Here is a 27,884-nt window from a genome sequence, read left to right as displayed (position 1 = left end):
ATCGTTGCATCATTATTCACAGTGACTACCAGGTCGCATACACTTACTGTAGTAGCTGCCACCTTGTTGTCAGTTAACTCCCACAATTGGACCGCTGCTTAGATGACCGACGGGTCCTAGCCCCTAGGGCCTAGGGCTAGGCTTCATGGCTCTCAAACACAGCTGTGGTAAAGTGAGCCTCGCCTGCCTCCACAGCAACATTACCAAGCAGCAGCGGATGGCAGCGGCCACTGGAGTGGCGGCAGTACCTAGCCCAGGCTCAGGCTCCTCCCCGGCCACCTGCTGCTTTGTGCACTACTATATCCCCAAAGAACTTGTATGCGTGTATATAAACCTAACCAATGGACACAGACAACAGGGGGGTGAGGGCATGAGTGGGGTTGGGAGGTTGGGGGGGGTAATGGTGGGATAAGGACACATATGTAATACCTTAATCAATAAAGAACTTAAAAAAAATAAAGCGGATTTCATAAAAAAAAGAAAAAAGAAACTGACTGTGGAGACAAAGAAGCATGTCACAAATGAAAGAACAGAAGAAATCTCCAGAAAAAGAACTAAATGAAATGTAAGCAAACAAACTACAAGATACAGCAAACTACTAGAGTTCAAAAGAATGGTTATAGCCCTGACTGGTTTGGCTCAGTGGATAGAGCGTCGGCCTGTGGACTGAAGGGTCCCAGGTTCAATTCTGGTCAAGGGCATGTATGTACCTTGGTTGTGGGCACATCCCCGGTAGGGGTGTGCAGGAGGCAGCTGATCGATGTTTCTCTCTCATCGATGTTTCTAACTCTCTATCCCTCACCCTTCTTCTCTGTAAAAAATCAATAAAATATATATTTTTAAAAATGAAATGGTTATAAGCTTGCTCAAGGATCTTAATGAGAGCTTCCAGGGACTTAGTGAGACTTTCAGGGATCTTAGTGAGAATTTCAAAGATATGAAGAAGGACTAGTCAGAAATTAAGCATACGCTAACTGAAATAAAGAATAATTTACAGGGATTCAACAGTAGATTAGAGAATTCTGAAAATCAAATCAACAATTTGGAATATGAGGAAGCAAAAAACACCCAAGCAAAAGAGCAAAAAGAAAAAAAAAAAAGAATCCAAAAATATGAAGATAGCATAAGGAGCCTCTGGTACAACTTCAAGCATACCAACATTCACATAATGGGGGTGCCAGAAGAAAAATAGAAAGATCAAGATATTCAAAATCTATTTGAAGAAATAATGACAAAAAACTTCCCCTATCTGTTGAACGAAATAGATTTACAAGTCCAGGAAGTGCAGAGAGTCCCAAACAAGAGGAACCCAAAGAGGCCCTCACCAAGATGCATCATAATTAAAATGCCAAAGGTTAAAGACAAAGAGACAATCTTAAAAAACAGCAAAAGAAAAGCAGTTAATTACCTACAAGGGAGCACCCATATGACTGTCAGCTTATTTCTCAATAGAAACTTTGCAGGCCAGAAGGGAATGGCAGGAAATACTCAAACTGATGAATAGGAAGGACTTACAACCAAGATTACTCTATCCAGCAAAGCTATCATTTAGAATTGAAGGTCAGGTAAAGTGCTTTACAGACAAGAAAAAGCTAAAGGAGTTCATCACCACCAAACCAGTATTATATGAAATGCTGAAGAGTCTTCTTTAAAAAGAGGAAGAAGAAAAAGAAGAAGTCAAAAAAATATGAAGTCAAGTGGCAATAAATACATATCTATCAACAACTGAATCTAAAAATCAAAATAATCTAATGAACAAAATAAACTGGATGAATAAAATAGAACCAAAGACATGAAAACATAGAACAGACTGATGAATCTCAGTGGGAAAGGGGGGCGCAGGAAGAGATTAACAAAAGAACTTATATGCATATATGCATTAGCTATGGACACAGGAGGTAAAGGCCTGAGGTAGGGTGGGAACTGGGTAGAGGGGGCAATGGGGGGGGGGAGGAAGATATTTGTAATACTCAACAATGAAGATTTTAAAAATTAATGAATAAAATTTATTTTCAGTATTACACACTTATAAAATTAAATAAATGATTCAAACCAAGGATTTGTTCAAAGAAGGAAGTTGTACATGTTATAATATCAGTATGTGGCACTCATCTTATACTTATTTAGGGTGTATGTTTGAAAACCCTCCCATCTCATATTTGTATAAAGGGGACATATGTCCCATTTTATGCCCATACACTATTATTGTGCTCACTAAGAAAGGAGGGGTAAGTGAAAGAAGAGTCAATCAGATCATTCTCTGTGGTGAATAGGAGCTGTGCCTTGTTTGGTATGTTCACTGTAAACAGGCTGCCTGAGCTGTTAGTCCATGCTCAGAACCCCATCTCCTGGGTGGGGTTTACCTTTTCCTTCACTACAATCTGACTCAATAATGACTATCAATGGAGGAAACCTGGTTTTATGTTCACTTGGCAGAAATAAGTTTAAATATTTTGTATTGGTTGACAGAATTTTGTCCTAAAACATATGCTTTAGATTCTTTAAAACTTGTTTAATGTTTATACCAAAGGTCATACTCTGCAAGGTATGTGTGATAGTTACACAGAGAGTGAGGTCTAAACACACTAAGGGCACACAGTGAGACAACACAGGATTTAACTAAAACACGAGTCATGGGTCACACTGTCAGTGTTGTGAGGTGTTTATTCTTGATATTGTAATATATTTTCTTGTGTTTTGTTTTCAAATTCTCTCACCCCGTTGTCTGACTGAACTGCTAGAAATGTTAAATTTAATGTAAATAACCCTAATTGGTTTTGCTTAGTAGTTAGAGCATTGGCCTGCGGACTGAAGGTTTGTAGGTTTGATTCAGGTCAAGGACACAGTCTTGATCCCCAACCCTAAGTCAGGGCATGTGTGGGAGGCAACCAACCCATAGGTCTCTCTCACATGGATTTTTCTCTCTCTGTCTTTCCCGTCCCTTCCACTCTCTCTAAAAATAAATAAATAACACACACACACACACACACACACACACCCTCTATAATAAAAGCCTAACATGCTAAGTGTCTGGTTGTCCGTTCAACCAATCAAAGTGTTATATGCTAATGATATGCTAAGGTCACTCAACTGCTTGCTATGACGTGCACTGACCACCAGGGAACAGACAGTTGACCAGTTGACCAGTCGCTATGATGTGCACTAGGGGGAAGATGCTCTGACTGGCAGGTTAGCTTTACGCTGGGGTCCAGCTGATCCGGACTGAGCAAGACAGGCCAAACACACCCTGGAGCCCTTCCATGGTCCCTCTCTGGCTGGCCAACCTCTGGTGTCCCTCCACAACCCCGATCGTGCACCAGTGGGGTCCCTCGGCCTGCGCTCTCTCACAATCCAGGACCCTTCGAGGGATGTTGGAGAGCTGGTTTTGGCCCAATCCTGCAGGCCAGGCCAAGGGACCCCACTGGTACATGAATTCATGCACCAGGCCTCTAGTTTTTAATATAATTACTCTACCTGCTGTATTAAGAATGGACTGAAGTAAATCAATGGCAGAAACAGAAAGACCAATTATAGGAGGCTTTTGCAATAATACAAGCAAGACAGGAAGGTGACTTGATCAGAGATATAACAGTGGAAATGGTGATCAGTGATTAAATTTTGGATATATCTTAACTGTACAAACAAGACAATATGATGACAGAGATGTGGGGAATTATCAGATGTGGGGAGAAAGAACTCTATGTATCAAGGGTAACACCAAGGCTGATCAAAAGAATGCAGTTGCTATTTTTTGAGAAGGGGAAAGCTGAGAAGGAGATTTTAGTGGGGGGAAGATAAGGAGTTTAGTTTACTATATTACATTCTGAGAACAATAAATGACTTCTGCTCATCAGCAAATGAATGGACATCTAAAGCTATGCTACTGGATAAAGTGACTAAGGGAGTAAATGTGAACAGAGAATTCCCAATGTTGGAGCATTCCCAATTTAAAGGTTGGAGAAGTGAGAAGGAATCAACAAAGGAGATTGGAAGTAGCAGCCAGAGAAATAGGAGGCAAAACAAAGAGAATAGTATTTGAAAGCCAAATAAAGAAAATATTCAATGCTGCTGCCAGGTCATGTATGTAAGATGAGGACTGAGAAGTGACCAGCCTGGGGGACAGTAAGAAGGGCAATTCTAATTCAGTGGCAGGGCTTACAGAAACTGAATTTAGAAATTATAGACAACTCTTTCAGAGATTAGTTGTAACTGGAAAGATGGGAGAAAAAAACTGTATTATTTGTATGTTGATGGAAATGATTTAGTCAGTATTGAAGGAAAAATTAAAGATACAGAAGAATTAAGTCAGAATTGCCCAAAGTTTTTGAGACTCACTAATTATGACATATAATTCTCCATTAATAAACATATTTCAATATTTATCTGAAAGAATCACAGTATCTTGGCATTAATAATATAAAAAGTAAAAATATATTTAACAGTTCCATAAATTAGTATAAATGTTGAACAAACCAATGAATAACATCTTTTCAGCAACTGCCTTGCCCAGCACTTTATTAGTTAGATGTATATTTTCTCTTGCCTTTATCTCATATACTTGTTTCAGGTAAGTGGTATCTTCAAAAGTAAAGATTATATTTTTATATTAAATATAAAATTATATTTTAATATTCATCAATAGATCTGTATTGTGGTTGCTACATTATTAATTCATGAAGAATAAGATCTATTTTTATATTCATATAGATATTTGAAATAGAGCATTAAGTTCACATTTTGCTCATAAACTTCCAACTCCAGAATCTGAACTATTAGCTGAATACTCAGTATGGAAAACAGATTACCTTATCTAATCAACTTTGCTTGAATTATACAGATATATACCCAACTTCCAAAATATCGATCTACAAGCAATACATCATCTGGTAGAATAGCATGTATTTTAGAGAGTTTAAAAACTGAACTAATTTAAACTAATGGTTGCCAAAAAAACACACCCCAAAACAAACAAAAAACCAAAGCCAGACAGTAAATGTTTTAGGCTTTGAGAGCCACATACAGTCTGTCACATATTCTTCTTCTTCTTCTTCTTCATAATTTCCAGTTTTAAATGTGAAAACAATTCTTAGCTTATGGGCAATATAAAAACAGGCCTAAAACTAGATTTGCCCCATGGACTATAATTTGTTGACTTCTGCTTTAAACAGTTGGATACAAGATTAAACATGATTCAGGTGAGCCCTATTTCAGGATTGAAGTTGGATTATTTAGTTCAAATGTTTTATATTCTGTAGCAAGGAGATATGTAATATGTTTGTCCAAAAATAGGAACAAATTTCTACTTGATATAGTATATGCAGCAATATGCCTGAATCTAAAAAAGCAATTTAGTGTTCTTTTACTGAAAGCCATGGAATTGAATTCATAAAAAAGACACTACCTCTGGTTACATAATCAATTCAATTGATGCACTTTTCAGGATTATCTCTTAAGTATTGTACCAGTGAGAGAAAGGGAAAGCATTATAACATTATAAAATATAAGGACATTTTTATCCCCTATATTAAAAAAATATATATATATATATACACATATATATACATACACACACACACACACACACACACACACATATATATATATACACACACATACACATACACACACATACACACACACACACAAAGGAGTTAGATCAAAAATATTTTAAGTCAGGAGAGCAAGAGCTGTTTTATTAAGTTCTTTTGTATTGTCAGATCCATTAAGACTCTGAAAAAAGCAATGGACTCTTTTCTCCAGAAAAAAATATACATCCAAACTTTAGCCTTAATTTAAGAGACTCAGGCTCCCTGAAGCTAATCCACAGCTCCTATGTGAAGATTCTATGAACTTAAAAATCACAAGCATTTCACTCCGTCAGGTGATTTCACATAGGGTTTCTATAAAGATAAAAATATAAATAATTACATTATGACAAGTAAAGTAAAACTATACTTACAGATAATCTAAAAATCAAGATAATAATCCATGCTCTTATGTATGATACATTTTGAGTAATTCAAAGCTTACACATGGTCAAACCTTAATAAAACTTCTCTCCACGCAGTTGTGCTTTCTGCTGCAGTGTGGCCCATTTCTGTGACTAGTATATGCCATATTTTTTTTCTGTACTTGTTCTCATGTTACCCTTGTCTACAGTGCTCTTGCCACACCTATTCAAGTCTTACCTGTCCATCAAGACCCAAATTAAAGTCTCCACCTCCATCATTTCTTCTTTGATATCATAGCCTATAATTTCCTTCCCCTGGTTTCCCTGCTCTTTCAACACTATTCAATCAATTACTCTTATAACAATTTGTATTATATCATAATGTTTTTGTATGTTCTAAGTCTCCCAATTATAGTGCAAGTAGCAAAAGGCAGAACTACTTCTTTGCATCATCACCTTAGGCTATAACACTATTATAAATATGATATATATTTCTATGTGTTTGTTAACTAAATTAATTAACTTAAGTGGGTTCTGAAAGTACTGGTTTGATTTCACTATGTCAATGTACATTATTGGCAAAAATTTGGAAAAAACCCTCCAAGAAATAAAACATTTAATTTTAAAAAAACTATTATCTGGTGACAAAGCCAAAGATGGGTAAAATTCTCTTAACTGGAAATCATGAATAAAATTGCTGAGTTTTTTTTTCATGGACATGATCTTTAGTTCAAATTTTATGGTCTAAATACAGTGCTGAATCATAACTGATTGGTGTAAACTGGGTAAACTGCTGAGTTTATCTAGTTTACTAGTTATGTTCTAGGCATTCATTTTATTCAGTGCTATACCTTTTATTTCTCTTCCCATAAAACTTCTCAAGGGCACCAACAGTCCCAGGCAGCATTGTAAAGTAGGCGAAACTCCTTGTTCACAGTTCCAGTTCCACCCCTTTGGTACCTTTTAAAGGAGGTGCTTTCATCCTACTCTCTGACACTCAGGGTCTCCCTGTGGCACCCTGCCTAGGCTGTGCTCTGGCTGCAGGTTTTAACCCATTATTATATTTTTTTCCTTTTCCTTATCAAAATTTATTTTAGTCACTTTAGGTCTTGCCATGTAACTAGGTTAATCATTTTAAATAAAGTAAATGTAAGGTGTGGTTACTGTGCTAATTAAAGGAAGGACTATGATGATAGAAATAAGTTCTAAAGTTTGAAAGTATATCATATACATCAGAAGGCAACTTTGCTTGCATATAAAGTTAGTGATACTTCAGAGGAAGTACACTCTACAGGATGGGGCAAATGTAGGTTTATAGTTGTGAGTATATGAAATACAGAATTTATTCTTGTATTATTTATTAACTAGAAGCTCAGTGCATGAAAATTCGTGCACTCGGAGGGGGGCGTGGGTACCTCAGCCTGGCCTACACCCCCTCTCGCAAACCAGGAGCCCTCGCGGGATGTCCCAATGATGGCTATCTGGTGACAAAGCCAATGTTCAACTAATGGCTATCTGACCCCCTTCTGCAGAAGGCAATCGTGGGCCAATGTCGCCGCAGCCCCGCTCATCCCCCCAATCGCCATCCCCTCCCTCTGTCTACTGGCACCTGCCTTGGCTGGCCAGGCACCGCCTGCTCACCAGCCCCGCCCCCCACTGACCAGTCGTTCCGCCGTTTATTCGATTTGTATATTAGGCTTTTATTATATAGGATTATTGTATTACTTTCTATACAAACAAATGTAAACACACTTTTGCCCTTTCCTGTGTGTGTGTGTGTGTGGGGGGTATATAAAGAAAAAACAAAAGATGTGACGAAACCCTTCCTACTAACATTTAGAAAAAGAGTATCTGGTGAAATTAAGAGGTGAAGAATAGTCAAGATTTACAACTTTCCATATGTAGAAGAGCTCTTTATTAGCACACTGTTATTAATGAATGTAAAGTCATGCATTCAATCAATATGTATTTTGTTGTATAAAGCAGACCTGTGTAATGTTTCAGAAGTACCTCAAATATATCATATATTGAATTAATTATCCTCCTCTATTGCTAAAATTCAAACAATAAGCCATTCCTCTCCAGTGTTTGGACTTAATAAAGGGCACCCCATCCACTTCTGCCCAGTCAGAAACCTGTTGAGTTATCCTTGCTATTTCTGTATTCTTCATTCCCTCAGCTAATTAATCCCATGTCCTATAAATTCTAACTCATAAATTTCCCTCTAATATGCCCACTTCTCTTCATCCTCACTGTCAAGACACTCGCTCAAACCCCATTATCACTCTCCCAGATGTACGCTGAGGCTTAACCGACTTCACATCAGATGTGGCAATCTCAGAAAAATATAAATCTCATGGTACAAATGACAGAACATTATACAACCATGAGAATGACCAGCAACCACACTTGATAATATGGATGAATCTTATAATCATGTTATGGTCTGGCTTCTTTCACTCAAATGAGCATATACTGGATGGCCCCATTTACATAAAATACAACATGGAGCAATATCATCTATGCAGTAAGAAGTCAGGCAAGAGTTCTCCTTAGAGGATGGGGGCAGGTAGGACTGACTTAAAGGAAAGATGAGAGGAAACTTTTGGGAAGCCGATAATGTTCTGTTTCTTCATCTAGGTCAGTGATGGCGAACCTATGACACGCGTGTCAGAGGTGACATGCGAACTCATATTTTTGGTTGATTTTTCTTTGTTAAACGGCATTTAAATATATAAAATAAATATCAAGAATATAAGTCTTTGTTTTTCTATGGTTGCAAATATAAAAAAATTTCTATATGTGACACGGCACCAGAGTTAAGGGTTTTTCAAAATGCTGACACACCGAGCTCAAAAGGTTCGCCATCACTGATCTAGGTGATGATCATACAGGTATATTCAGTTTGTGAAAATATACTTACAATATGCTCATTTTTTTAGATGTACATGTTAGCCTTTAATAAAAAATTTTAGAAAAAATACAAATATGATGTTCAATATCTTCCACTGCTCTTAAGCTAAAGGTCAAAAGCCAAATATCTATATATACAAAAGCCTAAGCGACCATACGACTGGTTGCTATGACACGCACTGACCACCAGGGAGCAGACGTGCAATGCAGGAGCTACCCCCTGGTGGTCAGTATGCTTCCACAGCCAACCTCCCGCAGTCAGCCAACCTCCCACAGCCCCTCCCCCTGGCCGGCTGGCCCCCCCGATCGACCCCAATTATTGGCCAGGCTGAGGGACCCCACCCATGCACAAATTCCTGCACTGGGCCTCTAGTCTAATAATAACTTAAAAATATTTTACAATGCAGTCTTATCTTTCCATCTCTCCATAGTTTCTTATCTTGAATATGTCTTTCTTCCTTCAGAGCCCTCACATATATGTTTATTCTGCCTTCCCATTTTGACTAATGCCTAATAATGCCTCAGGTTCAGTTAAAATTTCAGTTTTGCAAGGAAGTTATCTCTGACCCCCCGATTAGGTTACCAATGCTATCTTCCCTTTGCACTGCTCCATCACACATCTTTAATATACTATAAATTCTAAAAGGACAGGAAATGTCTTTTATTTACCACTCTATTTGCATAGTTCTCTATATATTTGATGGCTGATTGAATAAATTTATTTCCCATACTAGAACATGGCAGGTAGTTGTATCAAAGTTTCAAAGTCTGTGTACTGCAATACAGTGAAATTGCTAAAAAAAAAAAAAAATTGATATATGAGGCGTAAAGAGTTAAATGCTGAATTGTTTATACACAGAAAAATAGAAGCCATCCATGCATGTAGGCAAACAGAGAGAAGTCACTTTTCATAGTTCTTATTTGAAAAGTTCTGTTTTAAATAATCTATATATATATAAAAGCCTAAGCAACCAAATGACCAAATGACCAGTCTCTATGATGTGCACTGACCACCAGGGGAAGATGCTCAATGCAGGAGCTGCCCCCTAGTGGTCAGTGCGCTCCCACAGCGGGGGCGCCACTCAGCTAACTGACAGGCGCCAGATGCAGGGCTCACAGCTGGCCACCGCAGCCCAGAGTCTGCAGCAGAGCAGCAGCGAGCCTACCAAGCGGCAGTGGCGGCAGGTGCAGTGGGGCCGGGATGAGTTAGGAGCAGCAGGCAGGAGCGGCAGGCGGCATTGGACTGCCAGTTTCAGCCCGATCCCTGCAGGCTACGCCAAGGGACCCCACAAATCCATGCACCAGGCCTCTAGTTCTGAAATAAAATTGATTACAAATTTCCATGTCTCTATATTCAGATGCTTGATTACTTTTAATCTTCCATGAAAACCAAGGCAATGATTTAGTAAATTGACTGAGTAGGTCAATTGTTACAGTGTGCGAACAGAACATTTAACATCTAACTCAACTTAAAAATATGTATTTATATATATTTGCAAATGTTCTTAAGAAAAATTTAAGCTTTTAAAATAATTTGATTAGCTAATAGTAAAATAAGTTTTTGTTAAAATTCAACCCCAGATAAGTAACACAGGGGTTTATTGAGTGATATTCACAGACTGTTCTTCCTGGATAGAAAACAAAATCTGGCTTATTTAAAAAGCAGAAGAGCATGAGTGATAATCAACTTGAGTGATAATGTCCAAAGGAGAGAGAAGTAACAAAACTGTAATCTCTTTTAGAAACCAATGCCATTTTCTATAATGAGCTTTATATACTACACATTTTAGAATTTTTAAGAATAATTAAATTTAAATGAAAAATATAGGTAGTACTGTAAGTTGTCTCATTTTTTCTATCCCTTTTTGGAAACATCTGCTTTTTTTGTATCATTCCTCAAATTTATTTATATTCTAACATTCATGGTATAAATTCATTAAATCTTGAATTAGGCAGACTTCACTGGCAAATACCAGGAAAAGGAAAAAAATATTTCTTTTGTTTTGAGAAAGAAATTAGTCTCCTGTCCTAACCGGTTTGGCTCAGTGGATAGAGCATCGGCCGGTGGACTGAAAGGTCCCAGGTTCGATTCTGGTCAAGGGCATGTACCTTGGTTGCGGGAGGCAGCTGATCTATGTTTCTCTCATCGATGTTTCTAACTCTCTATCCCTCTCCCTTCCTCTCTGTAAAAAAATCAATAAAAAATATTTTTTTAAAAAGAAATTGGTCTCCTTAATTATAGAATTAGCTTACTTACCATTATTACAGTATTACTGTAATACTGAAACATATACAATCTACTATAGAATTTCTTTAACAAGAGCTCAGAACCAGAAGGTGTCCCAACAATATTCAGTGTAATGTTTATTAATAGGCAATTAATTGCTTTTCTAACACTCTGAAAATAACAAAAATAATGTTATACACCTATTTTCTTGGGTTTTAGTAATTATTTTGGAGGTAGGATTTAAAAAAGAGAAAAACAGATAATTCTTTTTTTTAAATCTATCTATAAGAATTTGTCACAAAGGTCATTATTTTATGTACCATCTGACAAAGGATAGAACAGAAGAAACTATATAAACAAATGAACTGCTTTCATTTAGGCTGGTATTCTCAAGTTTAATTAATGCATGTTAAAACCTTTTCCTTCTAAGAATATGCAGAATGCGTTTTAGAAATAAACTTTGCTGTTTGCAACTATTACATTTCTTATGAATGAAGGCAAGTAATTTATATTCTTTGAAACTCAGTTTCTTTGTCCAAAAAGTAATATTAAACTAGGTCAATTGTGGTTCCCCAAATCTGTTGTTATAAAACCCTTCAAGAATATGATGAAAATTATGGTTACTCTTTGCAGCAAAAATATATATACAGACAAAATTTGATTATAATTTCAGGGGATTTACAGACCCTCTGAAGCTCATCCAAATTATCACTGGGCAAAAAAAAAACAACCAAAAATAAAAACAAAGCTAGAGTATAGTTTAAGTATTTTGTAGCTTTAAATTTTGGTTTCAGAAATAATAAGTTTAAAGCCTTTTAACAAAAGGAAGTCAATTTTGAGAATAAAAGTAAAAACCCAAATAATCCGTTAATTTACTCATTGCTGTTACAGATATTAGCTTGGAAAGGCTGAACGCCTTATTTATATATAGACTACAGGCTCGGTGCACAGATTCATGCACCGGTGGGGTCCCTCAGCCTGGCCTGTGCCCTCACGCAATCCGGGACCCCTCAGAGGATGTCGGACTGCCGGTTTTGGCCGAATCCTCTGGCCTGTGGGGATTGGGCTGAAACTGACAGTCCGACATCCCCCGAGGGATGTAGTAGTGCTCAAAGTGGAAGGTGGCAGGGGAGGAGCCTGAGCTTGGCCCACTGTGCCTGCCACCGCCGCTCTGGTAGGGCTGCCGCAGAGGCAGAAGAGACTCACACTGCCGCAGCTGCGCTCGCCAGCCCTGAGCCTGGCAACTGGTGCCTGTTGGTCAGCTGAGTGGCCATCCCGCTGTGGGAGCGCACTGACCACCAGGGGGCAGCTCCTGAGTTGAGCGTCTGTGCCCTGGTGGTCAGTGCACATCATAGCAACCAGTTGATCGGTCGCTTAGGCTTTTATATATATAGATGTAGGTGATAATTTGACAAAGTAATTCATATCTTAGACATTAGAAGTTAGGCAAATTAAGATTCTGACAGAAACCTAAGTTATTTATAGACATGAAATACATGATATTCACAGCTTACAAATGACAATAAGTTGTCTCCTCCCAATTCCACCACCAACAAGTTAATTTCCTTCTTAGAGTGAGGAAGGAAAAAACTATGTAAGGTAGGCTATATTTGAGAACTTTAAGGTGACTGTTTTGGAGAAAGGGAAATACTTTCAGATTTGTAAATTTCTTATTTAACAATAATTGTTGGATTAGTGCCAAAAAGAGTAAAAACTTACCTATAATTCTTGTTCTCTGAAGGAAATGCAGTAAGTATAAACATATCCACACTCTTGGGTACATTCTCCTAAGCATGAATGGATTTGGAATGCGCCATGGCTTAAACTGAACTGCTAAACTGTCAAACCACACTGGCAGCTGGATCTACCTACCTATTTGGTAATGAAGCAGCATTGTCACCTGTAGTCATCCATCTGGTAAAGGCAAGTGTTTTCCCTAGAGGAAGTGTGGAATTGGTGTAACTGCTGTCCACAGAGAACATGCATTATAAATGATCTCTTCTCTAGAGCTTAAGGGTGATAAAATACTACTAAAGAACTACTACTACATGCTTCAAAAATGGTCCTAACATTTGAACATTAAAAAATGTTTAAAAAGAAGAATGGAAAGATGTTTCTTTGTGAAAGAGTCCTTAGGAGGAATTAGAGACACTGATATAAGAACTGGCAGGTTGCTTACTGGATTGGGATCCACTGGTCAACACCAGAGCAGCGAATTATAAGTACTTAAGTACTTATAAAGTAAGCCTTATCCTGGCATTCAGCAATTTAATATTTTGTGTTAATGCTTGCCAACTTGAAAATTATGTGATAGCAGCAGTGGTAAACAATGGTAGGAAAATAACTTGAAATAGCCAGGATCTTGAAAACTGCTAAGATTATCACCAAGGGTGAATTGATTTTCATAAGATGTGATACTAGTAATGTGCTACTAGACAATTTATATTTTATAAACTCAAGTAACTAATCATTTAATTTATAAAATTTCATAAGCCTTACAGCTTAATGTAATAATTTAGATTTAAATGTTTAAATATGTAAGAATTGAGTCCCTGTTTTGTAAGCCCCTTTTTCTGTCTTAAACATCTTAGAGATTTAGGAAGAAATGGGCCACAGTTTCTGGTTGCATATTGATTTTCAGAGGGTTATCAAAATTCTCCTCATTGGAAGAGATTCTTTATCTTCTAGTGTTACAAGTTTCCATGGTAGGATTAGCAGATAAAATACAAGACAATTGATTAAATTTGCATTTCAGATAAATGATTTTTATAGGTATGTTCCAAATACAGCATGAAACATGACTACACTAAACTATTATTTGTTATTTAACTGAAATTCAAATTAAACGGGGCATCCTGTCTTTTTGTTGCTGTTTTTTGCTATATCTGGACGCTCTAAACCAGGGAGTTCAGAGGGATACCCAACAGACTTTACATTCGACGATGCTAAAATGGGAGCTTCACTCTTGGTTTATATCTGCACTGTCTAATAAAACAGCTACTAGCTACATGTGGCTCTGAGCACTTAAAATGTGGCTAGTTAGTTCAATATGAAATGCTCTATAAATGTAAAATATACTCCAGACTTTGAATACTTAGTATGAAAAAAAGTAAAACATTTCATACATTTTATACTGATTATATGTTGAAATAATATTTAGATATAATAGGTTAAATAAAATTAATTAAACTTAATTTTGCCTGTTTCTTTTTACTTTTTAATGTGATGACAACAGGACATTAAAATTACATATGTGGCTTGCATTATATTTTTACTGGACAGTGCTGGTCTACATGGCTACAAGGAGAGGGTTGGGCTAGAATTTCCTTGTTCTTTCCCTAAAAAATCAATATTGGTAAACATAGGGCTGCCTTGGAACATGAGCACACCAACAAAACTAAATTTCTAGTAGGGACTGTTTCCATAGATTAGCTATGATCCTTTAAAAATAAATAAGCACTAATACGTATATGTGTGTATAATTAAGTATGTCTAGGCATATATTTTTTAAAAATCTCCCAGATAGTAGTTCCAATAGAAGAATCCTTCAGTACCATTGTGTTGGGTTTTCACTCCTATATCTCATCAAAATCATAGAACAATACTTTATTTTGTTGCCTACTATGAGTTGAAGTGATATAAATTATCAATAAGAACTGTTGGAAAAATACCTAACTTTTGATACTCTAGGTCCCAGTGGTCCCCATTTTATATATTCATGCTACATTACAGATTTGAAATTACAATATGACTTTCAGAATGGTGACATAAATTTTCCTTTTTACAAAATATGTTGCCAATACTATCCTAAGATAGAGCTTATTTTTAAAAGGGGCAGGATTTTTAGAATAAAAAAATTCAGGTATAATAAAGCTTTAGTTTAGGTTACATTTTCAGTAGGTTTGACTTTTTATTCAATTTTTTTTCTCAAATGGCTGAAAAAGCGAAGGCATTCATCCATTCTGTTCCATGCTATTGTAAAGATTAAAAATATTTAATATGCTCTCACAAATAAAAATTCAAAAATTACAGAGAAATTATTTTAAGTATCTAGTAATCTTTATTTCTTCAGAACTATAACTTATATAATCTCTACTTTGAAAATCTAAATCTTTTAAAGTTGCCTACAGTTACAATAAGCAAGACTAGTTCTAACTCCCCAACTACTAATATACAAAAAGTAAATTGGTTTTCAAGGTCTTTTCAAAAAAGTTTGTAGTTTTTCTCATTCTAAGAGCAAGCACAAAGGGTTTTTACCCTTCTTAATATCTTTTATAATACAAATATTGGGAGAATAACTGTTTTAAGAGATAATAAAATTTATTATTAACAAAGATAGGGCTGCCAGACAAAAATCAGCCGGTTTCTCCCAAATTTTATTTTTCATAAGAATTTCACATCTTGTAGAACTAAAGTTTCCAATATCAGTTGGAAGGATTTGATGTCTTCATCAGCAAATGACAATTTAAGTTATAATTGGTCACTTTGAGAGGTGTCAATAGATTGTGCAAAAGAACAATAAGGTTTTCTGATGTTAGAGTTTAACAGTAAAGATGAGACATTAATTTATACTTTATTAGGTTTCCTTGTGGAATCAATGTATATATTTATTTCCTAAAGACAGGAAAAAGTTGCAAGATAGGAAAAAAGCTGCTGATTTTTTTCAATTAGGATCTGGCATAAGAAATTTTAAGATCATATACCCACTAGAGATTAAAGGCTTTTGCTTCTATATGTTCTGAAGCTTAATACAGATTAAAAATGATTTGAGGGACTTACTTTGAAGTAAAGGTAAGATACAACTTCAAAAAGAACACAAAAAGCAATTCTTCAAAGCTAGTTATATAAATTTAAACTGTTAAGTCACCAGACTGCTTAAATGATGTCACTGTTTCAAAATTCTTGAATGCAAATTTCAAAATATCTAAGAGAGTTCTTGATGAGGAATCAACCACAGCATTCACTAAACTTATTTAAGATGCACACTGAACTAAAAGACAAGTTTTACTATAATTGGGATTTAAAAAAACCCATCCATACATTTCAAGAACATGCTTCCCTTCTAAACAATGAAAACCATCTCTTGATTGATGTATGTGATGTCCTGCCCACAAGTGGCTGCCTAGGCCCCCTTCTGTGAGAAAGTCTGATGGTCTCAATCCCTCCATGGAGCATTCCAAAACCAGTCCTGCTTTAGGAGCTTGGGCCCATGAGTGTGCATTCACTACATAGCGCTTACCTTTAGAGAACAAGGTGGTTGACACAAACTGATCAAGTTCTCACACCCCACACCTCCAAGAACACTGAAAAAGATCTGCAGATCTTTCTTGGTGCAAGAGGAACCTCTTTTTAATCTTCTTGAGGTGGAAGTTTAAAATTTTCCTAAAGAAGGAAAGAAGAGTAAACGATTATACTGAGATTATACCATTTGGTTCAAATTTATCCATATTACAGAAAGTAGGCTCTGAAGAAAATAAATTAGATAAAATCTCGAGTATTTTAAAAATCACATTCTCTTCTTTCAAAGAAAAAGTTATCTTCCTTAAATAATGCTGTATGCTTCAAATATTACTTCTTAAACCCCAAATCTAAAGTGACTAGGTCAACTTCTATCCCAGCACTGAACTATCATGTGGGAAGTTGAGAAAAATATGGACAAATTTTGGGTCGCCAAATTATCACAGTTGTAAATTCCATTTAAAAAATTAGCAAAGCTAAACTCATTAAAAAGCAAACAGCTAAACAGAGCTAGAAGAAATGTTGTCCTGTCTCTCTATATATCTCTAAATTTCCAAATACTTCAATAACATGCATTTCTTGACAAAAGTAGCCCTTTGAGTTGTGTTAAATGTTACAGAATCATATATGAAGTAACCTACTATAATGTAAGCTCCCAGAGGAAATGGATTTTTAAAAAATAATTATTTATAGAGCCTCAACTAGTTCCCGGTACATAGTAAACACTAAAAAAACTGGGAACAATAGAAATAATATTAAGCAATTAGTTAATATTCTCTAGGTTGAAATGTGCATAAAATAAAATGATTAGTCCTGGCCAGGTAGCTCATACACCAAGTTTATGGGTTCAATCCCAGGTCTGGGCACATAAATCAATGAATGCATAAATAAGTGGAACAGCAAATCAATGTTTCTCTCTCTCTCTCTCTCTCTCTCTCTCTCTTTAAAAATCAATTAAAACTTTAAGAAACCAATTAGCCTACAAATGTTCTGAGAAATTTGAAAATATTATATAAAATAATATTAACAATATCAAATTTTAATCACATATTAAATAATTTAATAATGTTTTTGATGTGCTATATCATAAAATATTTATGAGAAAATACTATACAAATATTATAACCCAAACTTCAGAAAAGAAATGGAATACTTTAAGGTCAAGAAATCATACACTCTACCTTAAAAATACATTATCAAATATCAAATATAAGAATAAAAATATTTAGATAAAATGTAACATCCCTTCTTAATATTTTATTATTAATTAATTTTCACCTTTTGAAAAGTAGGTCTATATAAGCCAAGTGATAATATGGTTATCTATATCTACAATTCTGCCTAAATAAATCATTCCCATAATATTAAACTGAAATCAGAAGATTTTATCAGTATGATTTTCATATTTATTTTAAGTAAATATATACATTTTTTCAATCTTAAAAAACAAAATTTAACAAGAAATGCTGAATATTCATTTATTTTTCTGTAACATAGATTATTACTAAAAACAGATTAATTTCCTCCAACTGTTTTCCAACTCTTTCCAAATTTGATAAATTAGGGAGAAAAAGAAGAAACACTGAAATTAGGAAGAGATAAGTCAATAATACTGATAAAGGACTGAGTATGTATATATATTTTAATAAAAATGTAAGGCCAGTAGAATCAGAACTGTTACAGAGTACTTGATTCCATTTGACCTTAAATTCTACAAAGAAGAATCAGTTCTCAAAAAAACCCCTAACACTAGGTGTATGGAGCATTTCATTTCAGAGTATAGAAACCATGTAATGTAGAGCCAAAACCACAATAAGGAAACAGGTAGTAAATGTAGAATTTATGCTTACCCCGTATCATTAAAATAATGCTATAGCTGACACATTAGGCCTTAATTATAGTAAAAAAAAACTGTTTACATGTTACAAATAATTCAATTTAATATCTTGTATCAGGGAATCAAGCTTAAAATGTGAAAAAGAATATTTTAAAACAAAACTTTAGAAGCTCACTTAATTTAAAATAATGTTCCTATTTGGGACATTTTGCAAACCTTTGAAACTAACTTTGGGGGTAAGGGATGAAAATAGTTCCAATGAACTAAATGCAACAATATGCCAAAGGAGATTTTAAAAGGTAAAGAAAAATTTAAAAAAATTGGAAATTTTGCTGAAAGGAAAAGATTCCACTAGATCAGTGGTTCTCAACCTGTGGCTCGCAACCCCTTTGGGGGTCGCCTAAGACCACTGGAAACACCTATATAATTACATATTGTTTTTGTGATTAATCACTATGCTTTAATTATGTTCAATTTGTAACAATGAAATTGGGGGTCACCACAACATGAGGAACTGTATTAAAGGGTCGCGGCATTAGGAAGGTTGAGAACCACTGCACTAGATGGTTCAATCTCCTAGGCCTAGGAGGGTGAAAAAGGAAACAACTTCCCCAAGGTAGAGGCACCACTCACAGTGGTGGATAATGAATCTTTTGCATCATTTTCACTAGCAGGAGGGCTGAAGTCTAAGTTTACCACATTCAGAGATTTAGTGTTCAATTTTTAATTTCACTTGCAAGTATAGATTATTAAGCTATACTAACAACTAATTTCAGTCCCTTACAAAACTGCCCTGAATAATCTATTTTCTCTTTTTCATCTTGATCAATGTTTCTCATACTGTGAAGGACTGTTTTTATTTCCAGTGTGGATGCATGCTCACAGACTATTGCTCATACTACATAGAACTCTCTCAGCAGTTTTTTAATAATACCAGTCTCTCCTTAGTGAGATAAGATAGGTGATGTACATGGATGACACAGAAATACCACTTTGCTATAAAAATACATAAGTTTGTAAACACGTATTGAAACTGAGTAAGCATTATTCACAGACTGATATAATCAGCACTAGTCTGCTGCCTATACTTTATGAAATTCTAATCTAGGTCACAAGAGTAGGGTCTTATATTGTTCCATACACTTCTTGGCTGAATCCAATCTCCACTTTTAATTCATTTGTCCTTGGAAATTATTGACTAATAAATTATCAATGATTTGTTCCAGTATATTGCTTTCATCAGTTATTTCTGCAGCACTATACAATAGAACGTTTTATGTTGGTAGAAATATTCAGAGCAGACTCTGTGCAAAGAGTGAGCATTAGCCATGTGTGGCTGTTGACCACTTGAAATGTAGCTAGCGTGATTGTACTAAAAAAATTTTTTTTAACAGGAGAAAAAACAATTTAATATGTGTGTATGGGAGAATCATAATATGATGCTTAGATCATAAAATGAGGCTCAAAGAGATCACTGAATCAGGCAGCTTTTTATACTTTTTACGCAAAGAAACATTTTTACTTGGTAAGTTCTATTAATGCTTTCAATACCTAAGAAATTGACAGGACAAAAGAAGGTTAGTACTCATTAGAAAGGAATCTAAGAAAGGTTTGGGTATTATTAGTGAGGAATCTAAAGAGTTTGGACTTGGGTAGTAAATTAGTAAAGGTGTTAATAAGGCTTGTTTACACCAACTTTCCACTCTTGATTCTTTTAACTCTTGTGATAATGTTGTCTCTTAGCACTCTGAGGAACTAAATTTTAAATTTTACTTGATTTAAATTTAAATTGCCATATTCAGCTAGTGGCCACCATATTGAACAGTACAGTGCTGGAGCACTGCATTATTTTCACTTGATCTTTTGTTGTTGTTGTTTTGTTCTTATTTTTTTTAAATTTCATTTTATTATTTTTATTGTTGAAAGTATTATAGATGTCTCCCCCTTCTTTTCTTCCCCTTGTCCCACAGCACAGGGTTCCGGCACTGCCCCAGCCAGGCCTTAACCACCCTATTGTGTGTTTTCATGGGCAATGCATATATGCATATAACTTATTTGGTTAATCTCTTCCCACGCATCCCCCACCCCCTTCTCTCTGAGATTCAACAGTTTGTTCCATATTTCCACCTGATCTTTTAAATAACATTTTTAAAAAATCACCCATTCCCTTCAATATTAACACAAGTATCTTAATTATATCACTTTCTGTATGTACATATAAATATTTACATGCTTGTAGTCACGACATATAAATTTACTAATTATATTTTCCACTTACACTTAATATTTCTAGAGCTGCACTGTTCAATACTGTGGCCACTAGACCCATATATTTAAATTATATATATTTTTATTTCTTTTTTTGATAGATTTCCGAAAGGGAGAGGGAGAGAGAGAGAGAGATAGAAACATCAATGATGAGAGAGAATCATCAATAGCCTCCTGCACACCTGCCACTGGGGATCAAACCCGCAACCCAGGATGTGCCCTTGACTGGAATCGAGCCCCGGACCCTTCAGTCCACAGGCTGATGCTCCATCCACTGAGCCAAACCAGCCAGGGGCCCCATGTATTTAAATTTAAATAATGTTAAATAAAATTTAAAATTCAGTTCCTCAATTGCCCTAGCCACACTTCAAGTGCTCAGGCGACCATTATTGGACAGTGTAAATTACAGAATATTTCCATCAATACAGAAAGTTCTCTTGGATAACTGTTCTGGTGTCTTCAAAAATGATCATTTAAGACAATATACTATTTTACATTAATGTCTATATTAGTCTCTAAATTGAGCATTTTTCTACATATAAGATTTATAATAGGGAAAATATTTATACCTAAATTCCTACAAGTGAAATATCTGAACATTACTGTGTCTCTCATCACATATTCCTATATTTCTTCCCAAAAGTTTGCTATTACTTCTTATCTTGACAATATTAGATTTCTTTTTAAAAAATTTGGCTCCTTTAAAAGAATGAAAAAGCTGTTTCTCAAAGTCATTTTATTTTGTAACTTATAAGTACATGATTAAATGTTTTCCCTCATACTTTTTTATTATTCATTTTTCTTTATTTTCAAATCTTAACTGTCATTTTTCTTATTTATATATTAGGATCTTGATCCTAAATTTGCATATTCTGCAATAATATAAATTGTTATAGCTAGTATCATTTTCTTTATAATATTTGATGTAGATATGTTCCACAACTTTCTATAACCCTTTTTTAAAAAAAATATATTTTATTGATTTTTTACAGAGAAGAAGGGAGAGAGATAGAGAGATAGAAACATCGATGAGAGAGAAACATCAATCAGCTGCCTCCTGCACATCTCCTACTGGGGATGTGCCCGCAACCCAGGTACGTGCCCTTGACCAGAATCGAACCTGGGACCTTTCAGTCCGCAGGCCGATGCTCTATCCACTGAGCCAAACCGGTTTCGGCTCTATAACCCTTTTAATTATAATATTTTATTCCAACAAAAATTTTTAATATTCAAGTACATCTTTACCTTGGTGAGTTCTACTAATGCTTCAAATATGAGATGAAAAAGTAGTTTCTATGCTACTTTTTAAAAATTCCTATGGCTATATAAAGAAGAAGGAAAACATTTGTCCAATCAGTCTTGCAGTTATACCACTGAATGCTACTACCTAATACTACTGAATGAATATCCTGTAAGTGGCCTCTCCTTTAGAAAATAATATTTCATCGTATATTAAGGTATTATATATAGATGGGACTAATTTTGGGTTCCTCATAATGCTCCAGTAATCTATGTTTTACAAGACGTAGAAAAAGATTTCTTTTCAGACTTTCCTTTAAGAAGGCAACTGTAATAATTTAGGAAAGTATTGAATAGTAAAATAGCATGGATATGGACAGTAATGTTTTACTCAAAGAGGAAGAAAAACATGTGCTGGTTTTATTACTACTCAGAGTCTTTGAACTCATATAATGCTAAATAAATTTTTGAAATTACTAAAAAGGTTGATTTCACATCTGTACTTGATGTTGGCAGAAATCAGGGTGGCATGCAAGCAAAGGCAAAAGGAATTTGCATAAGTCACAGGAGGACAAAGGGGCCTTTCTCTTGACACTGACTAAGAATTCGGTGGTTCAAGAAAAATTTGTATTTAAATCTCTGAGGGTAGAAATTTCCCTCACAGTACCTGGATACACATCTATTTCTGTATCATTACCACTGTTTAGACACTATTGCTTCAACATGTTTCTTATGTGTGCCCTGGCCTGGTAGCTCAACTGATTGGAGTGTTGTCCCTTGCACCAAAAAGGTTGCTGATTCAATTACCAGTAAGAGCACATAAATAGGTTGAAGGTTTGATCCTTGGTTGGGGCAAGTACAGTAGGCAACTGATTGATATTTCTCTTTCTCTCTCTCTCTCTCTAAAAATCAATAAAAATATATCCTCAGGTGAGGATTAAAAAATGTTTCTGATATGTAGTAGGGTGAGACTTCCCCTCTTTGTAGAATCCCTATAAAATAATTTTGAAATTTTGAAAGTTAGAAGTAAATCTAAATGTCCATAAATTACTTATAGTCAAACAATTTGCTAATATTCTCATGATTCAGAAACAGTTTATCTCCATTTATTTGAATCTTAAAAAATGTTTTCCAATATGTTAATGTTTTTCCCCCCAAAGTTCTAACATTTTCTCAAATTCATTGCTAAGTACTTGTTTGTTACATTTCTGAGTGGATTCTCCTATTATGTTTTTTTTAGCTGGTCTAAAGATATGGTATATACAGCACTTTGTTATTATAATTTTGTTGTTTATAAGTTTATAAATGGTTTTAAAGTTGACTACCACAGATTTTCTTAATCAATCATGTTATCTCAAAATAAACTATTATGGCTTTTCTTCTTCAGGGTTTGTTCATTAACAATATTAAATAAAATGAAGTTAGTTGTGTTTATTGAAAAAAATAATAAAAACATGGAGTACTTGTAGCATGTAATGGAATACTGCTCAGCCATAGAAAAATGAAATATTGCCATTTGTGACAACATAGATGGATCTTGAGAGTATTATGCTAAATGAAATGTTAGAAAAAGATAAGAACCATATGATTTTCCTCATATGTGAAATATTAAAAAAAGGAACAAACAAACAAAAACCTTAAACTCATAGGTACAGACAACAAAATCATGGTTACCAGAGGGAAAAGAGGATGGGAAGAGGAAAAAGAGGGTAAAGATGGTCAAATATATGGTGTCTGAAGGAGACTAGACTTCAGGTGGTGAGCACAATAGTGTATACATATGTAATGTTAAAAAGTTGTACACATGAAATTTACATAATGTCATTAGCCAATGTTATCCTAATAAATTTAATAAAAATGCTGACTGATCATTACTGAATTTAAATTTATGATTCTAGCAATATAAAATAATCCCCACCTAAATGCTTTTACTCTCCTAGGTGATGTTGTTCAGTTGCTGACCTAAGAAAAAATCCTATTCCTTGAAGCTCAACTCACCACCAATGACTCATCATAAAGCAGAATATTTGACCAAGTAGGACCAGGAAAAGGTGCTCAACTATTATATGACCAACATTGTACATATTGACTATATACAGCTATCCTAATACTGATAATGTTCATAAAAATCAAATAAGAAATATATTTCATAAAAATCCTACAATTACATGGGTACTTAAATGCTATGTGCTCCTTGTATGCAAAGTTACTCTTGGATATTAACTAGGTATTTAAGAGATATTAAAAGTGCCAGGTTTCTTTCTAGGCTGAAATATTTCAGGGAAATAAAAAAGTCATAGTTTATGAGAAAAGTTTCTTCTTTATAGAATTCCCACTAATAAGTGTAGAAAGGGTGGCTGATTCGTTATTTTTCAAACCCTAATGACAGAACTGATTCAGAGAACAGTTAGCAATGAATGAAACCATGAAAGGAAAGGTTAATGGAAAGCTCTTAGTGGCGAGACTGCACTGTCACCACTGGTCAATTTTAGCACTGCTTTGAGTGAAGCAGTAAATGCTGTGTGCTCCCTGATGTGATACAGTATAAAGGAATAGCCTCATGTATGAATTATTCCTATCAATCCTCCCCCACCACCAAAATCAATGCTTGAGTCTCGTAAGTATTTTAAACTAACTTCTAATTTACAGGAAATTTAGAGGCTAGATAAATAAGTTAATTAGACAAACAAACCAACATAAAAATCCAAAATGGGAAATTTTCTATGGGATAGCCTACCCAGTTTCTCATAAGTCATGAACAGGAAGGACAAGAGAGGAAGAGAAGGGAAGGAAGGCAGGGGTGGGAGAGGTAGAAGAAAGGTAGACTGGTCAAGGGAAAGAAAGACATTTTAATTATAGAACAGTCCTAACAACCAAGTCTGTATGAATCTTGTTTGGATTCTGAATGAACAACCCAAATGTAAAATGAGATTTTTAATCCAATAGGGGAAACTAAATAGAGAAATATCAGGTGATAAAGAATTATTGTTTACTTTGTTTGATGTGAGAAGGTATAGGTATATAAAAATGTATTTTTTTTTAAGAGAAGCATACTGAAGAATGTAGGAGTTAAAAGACGAAGTCTGGAATCTGTTTTAAAATACTTGAGAAAAAAGGAGGAAGTAGATGAAGCAAATATGGCAAATTTTTGCCAATGTTAAATTTGGGCCATAGATATAGGGAGCTTACTACACAAGACCCTCTTCTTTTGTGTTATGTTAGAATTTTTCACAATAATTTTTAAATAACAGGCCCCTGGAACATGATCTGTTCATCTAAACATATACTAGTACAAGTAAAAATAGAACAGTTACCTACAACCCTCCTACATACCAAACATTCACACCTAGACAAAGGATGCGAAAGATACGACAGATTGAACTGTGATTGGCACAGATGTGACGACATTCTAAATGATTCATTTGAAAATTAAACTTGACTTGCACATATTGTTACTGTGTATATGTATATTTGTAAAGAAAAAATTTTGTAAATTTAAATCCAACAGTACTTTAGGAAACAAAATTTCATAAAAATAAAATAATTTGTACCCCTACTCAGGTATTCAAATGAATGGCAGATAAAAGTTTAACATCAACAGATATATTTATATTTATATGCTCCTCCTAAAATATAAATGGACTTCTAATAGGTAAAGTATATGGCAGAAATATATTTCAAACCAAAACACTTCCTTATGCCCCTTGCATATTTCACCATCTATACCTCCCCCACATAAATCATCACTTATTCCTTCCCTTATAAAAACATTATTTTACAGTATAAATCCTGGGAAAAGTTTTCTTTATGTTCATTTAATTTCTTATAATTTTCAATCTTTTTTCATATGGTTGCATGATAATATTTCCTGACTCATAAATTAAAATACTATTATCTGTGTCCAAAAAATGTTTGCATTCAATACCCTTGTAACACTTTAACATTTAATATATAGTAGCTCACAATACAGGTATTCTTAAATCTTCTGTTATTTTAACTTTAATTTTTATATGAAAAATTTTTCTAGTTAAGACTTTAGTAGCACCTACTAGTTCAATAGGCAGACCAACCAACTTCTTATGGAGATATATATATATGGCATTTTCCACCCAATATTCACTTGACTTGAAACCTATCAGGGCACAGACCTCTACAACACTAATGCAGAGTTGGATAACATAGTGGAGCTTCAATTAGCAGCTCCCAATCAAGCCTCTCCTCTTTAGTAAGAGTATAAATGGTGTTTAAATAATTTAAGAAGACCATTTGTTAAAGCAAACAAGAGAGACACAGAGACACACTGCGGGGCGGGGGGAGAAAAATACATAAATTATGCTAGTTTTATTTTTCCCTTAAAAAGCTATAATCTGTAATGAATTAGTAAATTAATCTGAGAACTCATGAGACTATTTGCAGAACTAAAAATGCTGTATAGTGTTGTAAACTGAAGAGTTGCTAAAACTTCTGTAGCTACTTAAAGCTAGTTTATAAAAAAATTAGTCCAAAGGTATAAAAAATAACTTGGTACCTGCTGAAAATGTTTATTAAAAATGTTAATCTTATAACAAGAAAATCAGTTTGAAATTAGACAAACTAAAGAAATTTTTATTTCTCTTGGAAGTTAAAGAACAGTGCATAATTTATATAGGGGTATTTTAGAAGTCTTGAATAGTATGTATAAAAATCGATAAGGTATTTTCACTTGAAGATATTATATAATATACTTTCTGGAATAGAATTCTTAACTTAGTATATTTTGACATTAAAAAAACTTAATGAATTTTTAGCATTTTGTTTCAACTTGGAGCAATAATTTGGGATAAATATATACATATGTGTGTATATATTTGCACACATATGTACACACATATATAATGAGGAGACTGAGATGCTAAGATGGCCTCATAATTTTAGTAGGTGCATGTATCTACAATTCCTCCATTTATTAGTGGCAGTGTAGCATCTAGATTTTAGATTTTCTGCTTCATGTCTAAGTGTTATTTCCATGGTTCTAGTCTTCATAAGGCCTAAGTAGAGTAATAGCATAATTCTTTTAGGCTATGACAGTAGTATTATTAGTAAGTTAAAAGGAAAGAAACAATTCCACGTTACAAACAAAAATAAACACACTAGGTTATAAAATATCTAATTCTAGATTTAATTCAAATACTTCACCTAAAAACAATTCATTAAAGGTGCACTTATGATAATTAACCTACAAATAAATAAATCATATATATATATGCATATATGTAAGCCATAGAATTATAGTTCAAAGAAAATGTCAAATATAATTATACCCTGAAATTGTTTGCCAGCAAAAATTATTAAGCAAAAATTATTTAACTCTTAAAGCATTTTGCTAGAACATTGCACTAAAGGATATAATAAAAGTATAGATGAAAGAATATTTTACAAATTTAAAAATATTTACACAAACTATATATAGAAGTAGATAATGTAATATATCATTCTCTTGAGACAGTTGTTTCCTACTAAGGTAATAATGTAAATAAAATAACAAGTAGTGTTATTTATGATTAAGTTTACAAATATAATGTAGACGTATTATAGAAAGGAACCCTTTGTTGAGGTTTCTACAGGAAAAAGAATACTTAATACTGACATAGTCATTTCCTTTCTAAACTTATTCTAAACTGGTTTGGGCTTACCTTCATGGAGAAGGTAAGAGAAAATCTTTCCTATTTCGTTTCTTAAACAAGAAGGATCAGTTCCATAATGAATGGGACAGACTAAATCTTGGGTTACATTGATATGCAATCTATGGAGGCCTTTGAGTAACTCCTATATTGCTTCTTAAAGCAGTCCTAAAGCTTGGGTGGGTATTTCAGTGACGTTTTGTTTAGCGATAATAAAGAAAACAGCTCTTTGTTGTATGTATATGTATATGTATATGTATATGTATATGTATATGTATATGTATATATAGATATAGAGATAGAGATATAGATATAGATAGATATATCTATATCTATATCTCTATCTCTATATCTATATATACATACATATATACTGAGTGGCCAGATTATTATGACCACCCCATCAGTACTTCGTTGGGCCACATTTTGCCTTCAATGCTGTGGCGATTCTTCTTGGCATTGACTCCATTGAATCCGAGATGTTGAAAGGTGATGTGAGGAATCTGGCACCATGCCTGATGAATAGCACTGCCCAGTTCTGTGAGATTTGAT

General features: G+C 34.5%; 1 protein-coding gene across 4 annotated transcripts in view; it reads right to left on the bottom strand.

Annotated features, from left to right (window-relative positions):
- ZEB1 (zinc finger E-box binding homeobox 1) overlaps nt 1-27,884 on the bottom strand; it is a 271,362-nt gene that overhangs the window by 173,661 nt on the left and 69,817 nt on the right. For 2 of the 4 annotated variants that reach the window (XM_023752199.1, XM_023752200.1), the window contains exon 3: nt 16,330-16,472. The exons of 1 other annotated variant lie outside the window; for it this stretch is intronic. Coding sequence is in view for 1 of the 3 variants with exons in the window: in XM_023752198.1 (XP_023607966.1) it covers nt 12,963-12,984 (22 nt within the window). In the remaining 2 variants the exon portion in view is untranslated. Of the gene's footprint in view, nt 1-12,962; nt 13,027-16,329; nt 16,473-27,884 lie in introns of all 4 variants that reach the window. One more of the 4 variants, XM_023752198.1, reaches the window with a different exon arrangement.

Source organism: Myotis lucifugus, unplaced genomic scaffold (genome assembly GCF_000147115.1).
Source record: "Myotis lucifugus unplaced genomic scaffold, Myoluc2.0 scaffold_29, whole genome shotgun sequence".
Lineage (NCBI taxonomy): Eukaryota > Metazoa > Chordata > Mammalia > Chiroptera > Vespertilionidae > Myotis > Myotis lucifugus.
Note: the sequence above shows the minus strand (reverse complement) of the source record. Positions and strands in the feature narration are given on the sequence as shown.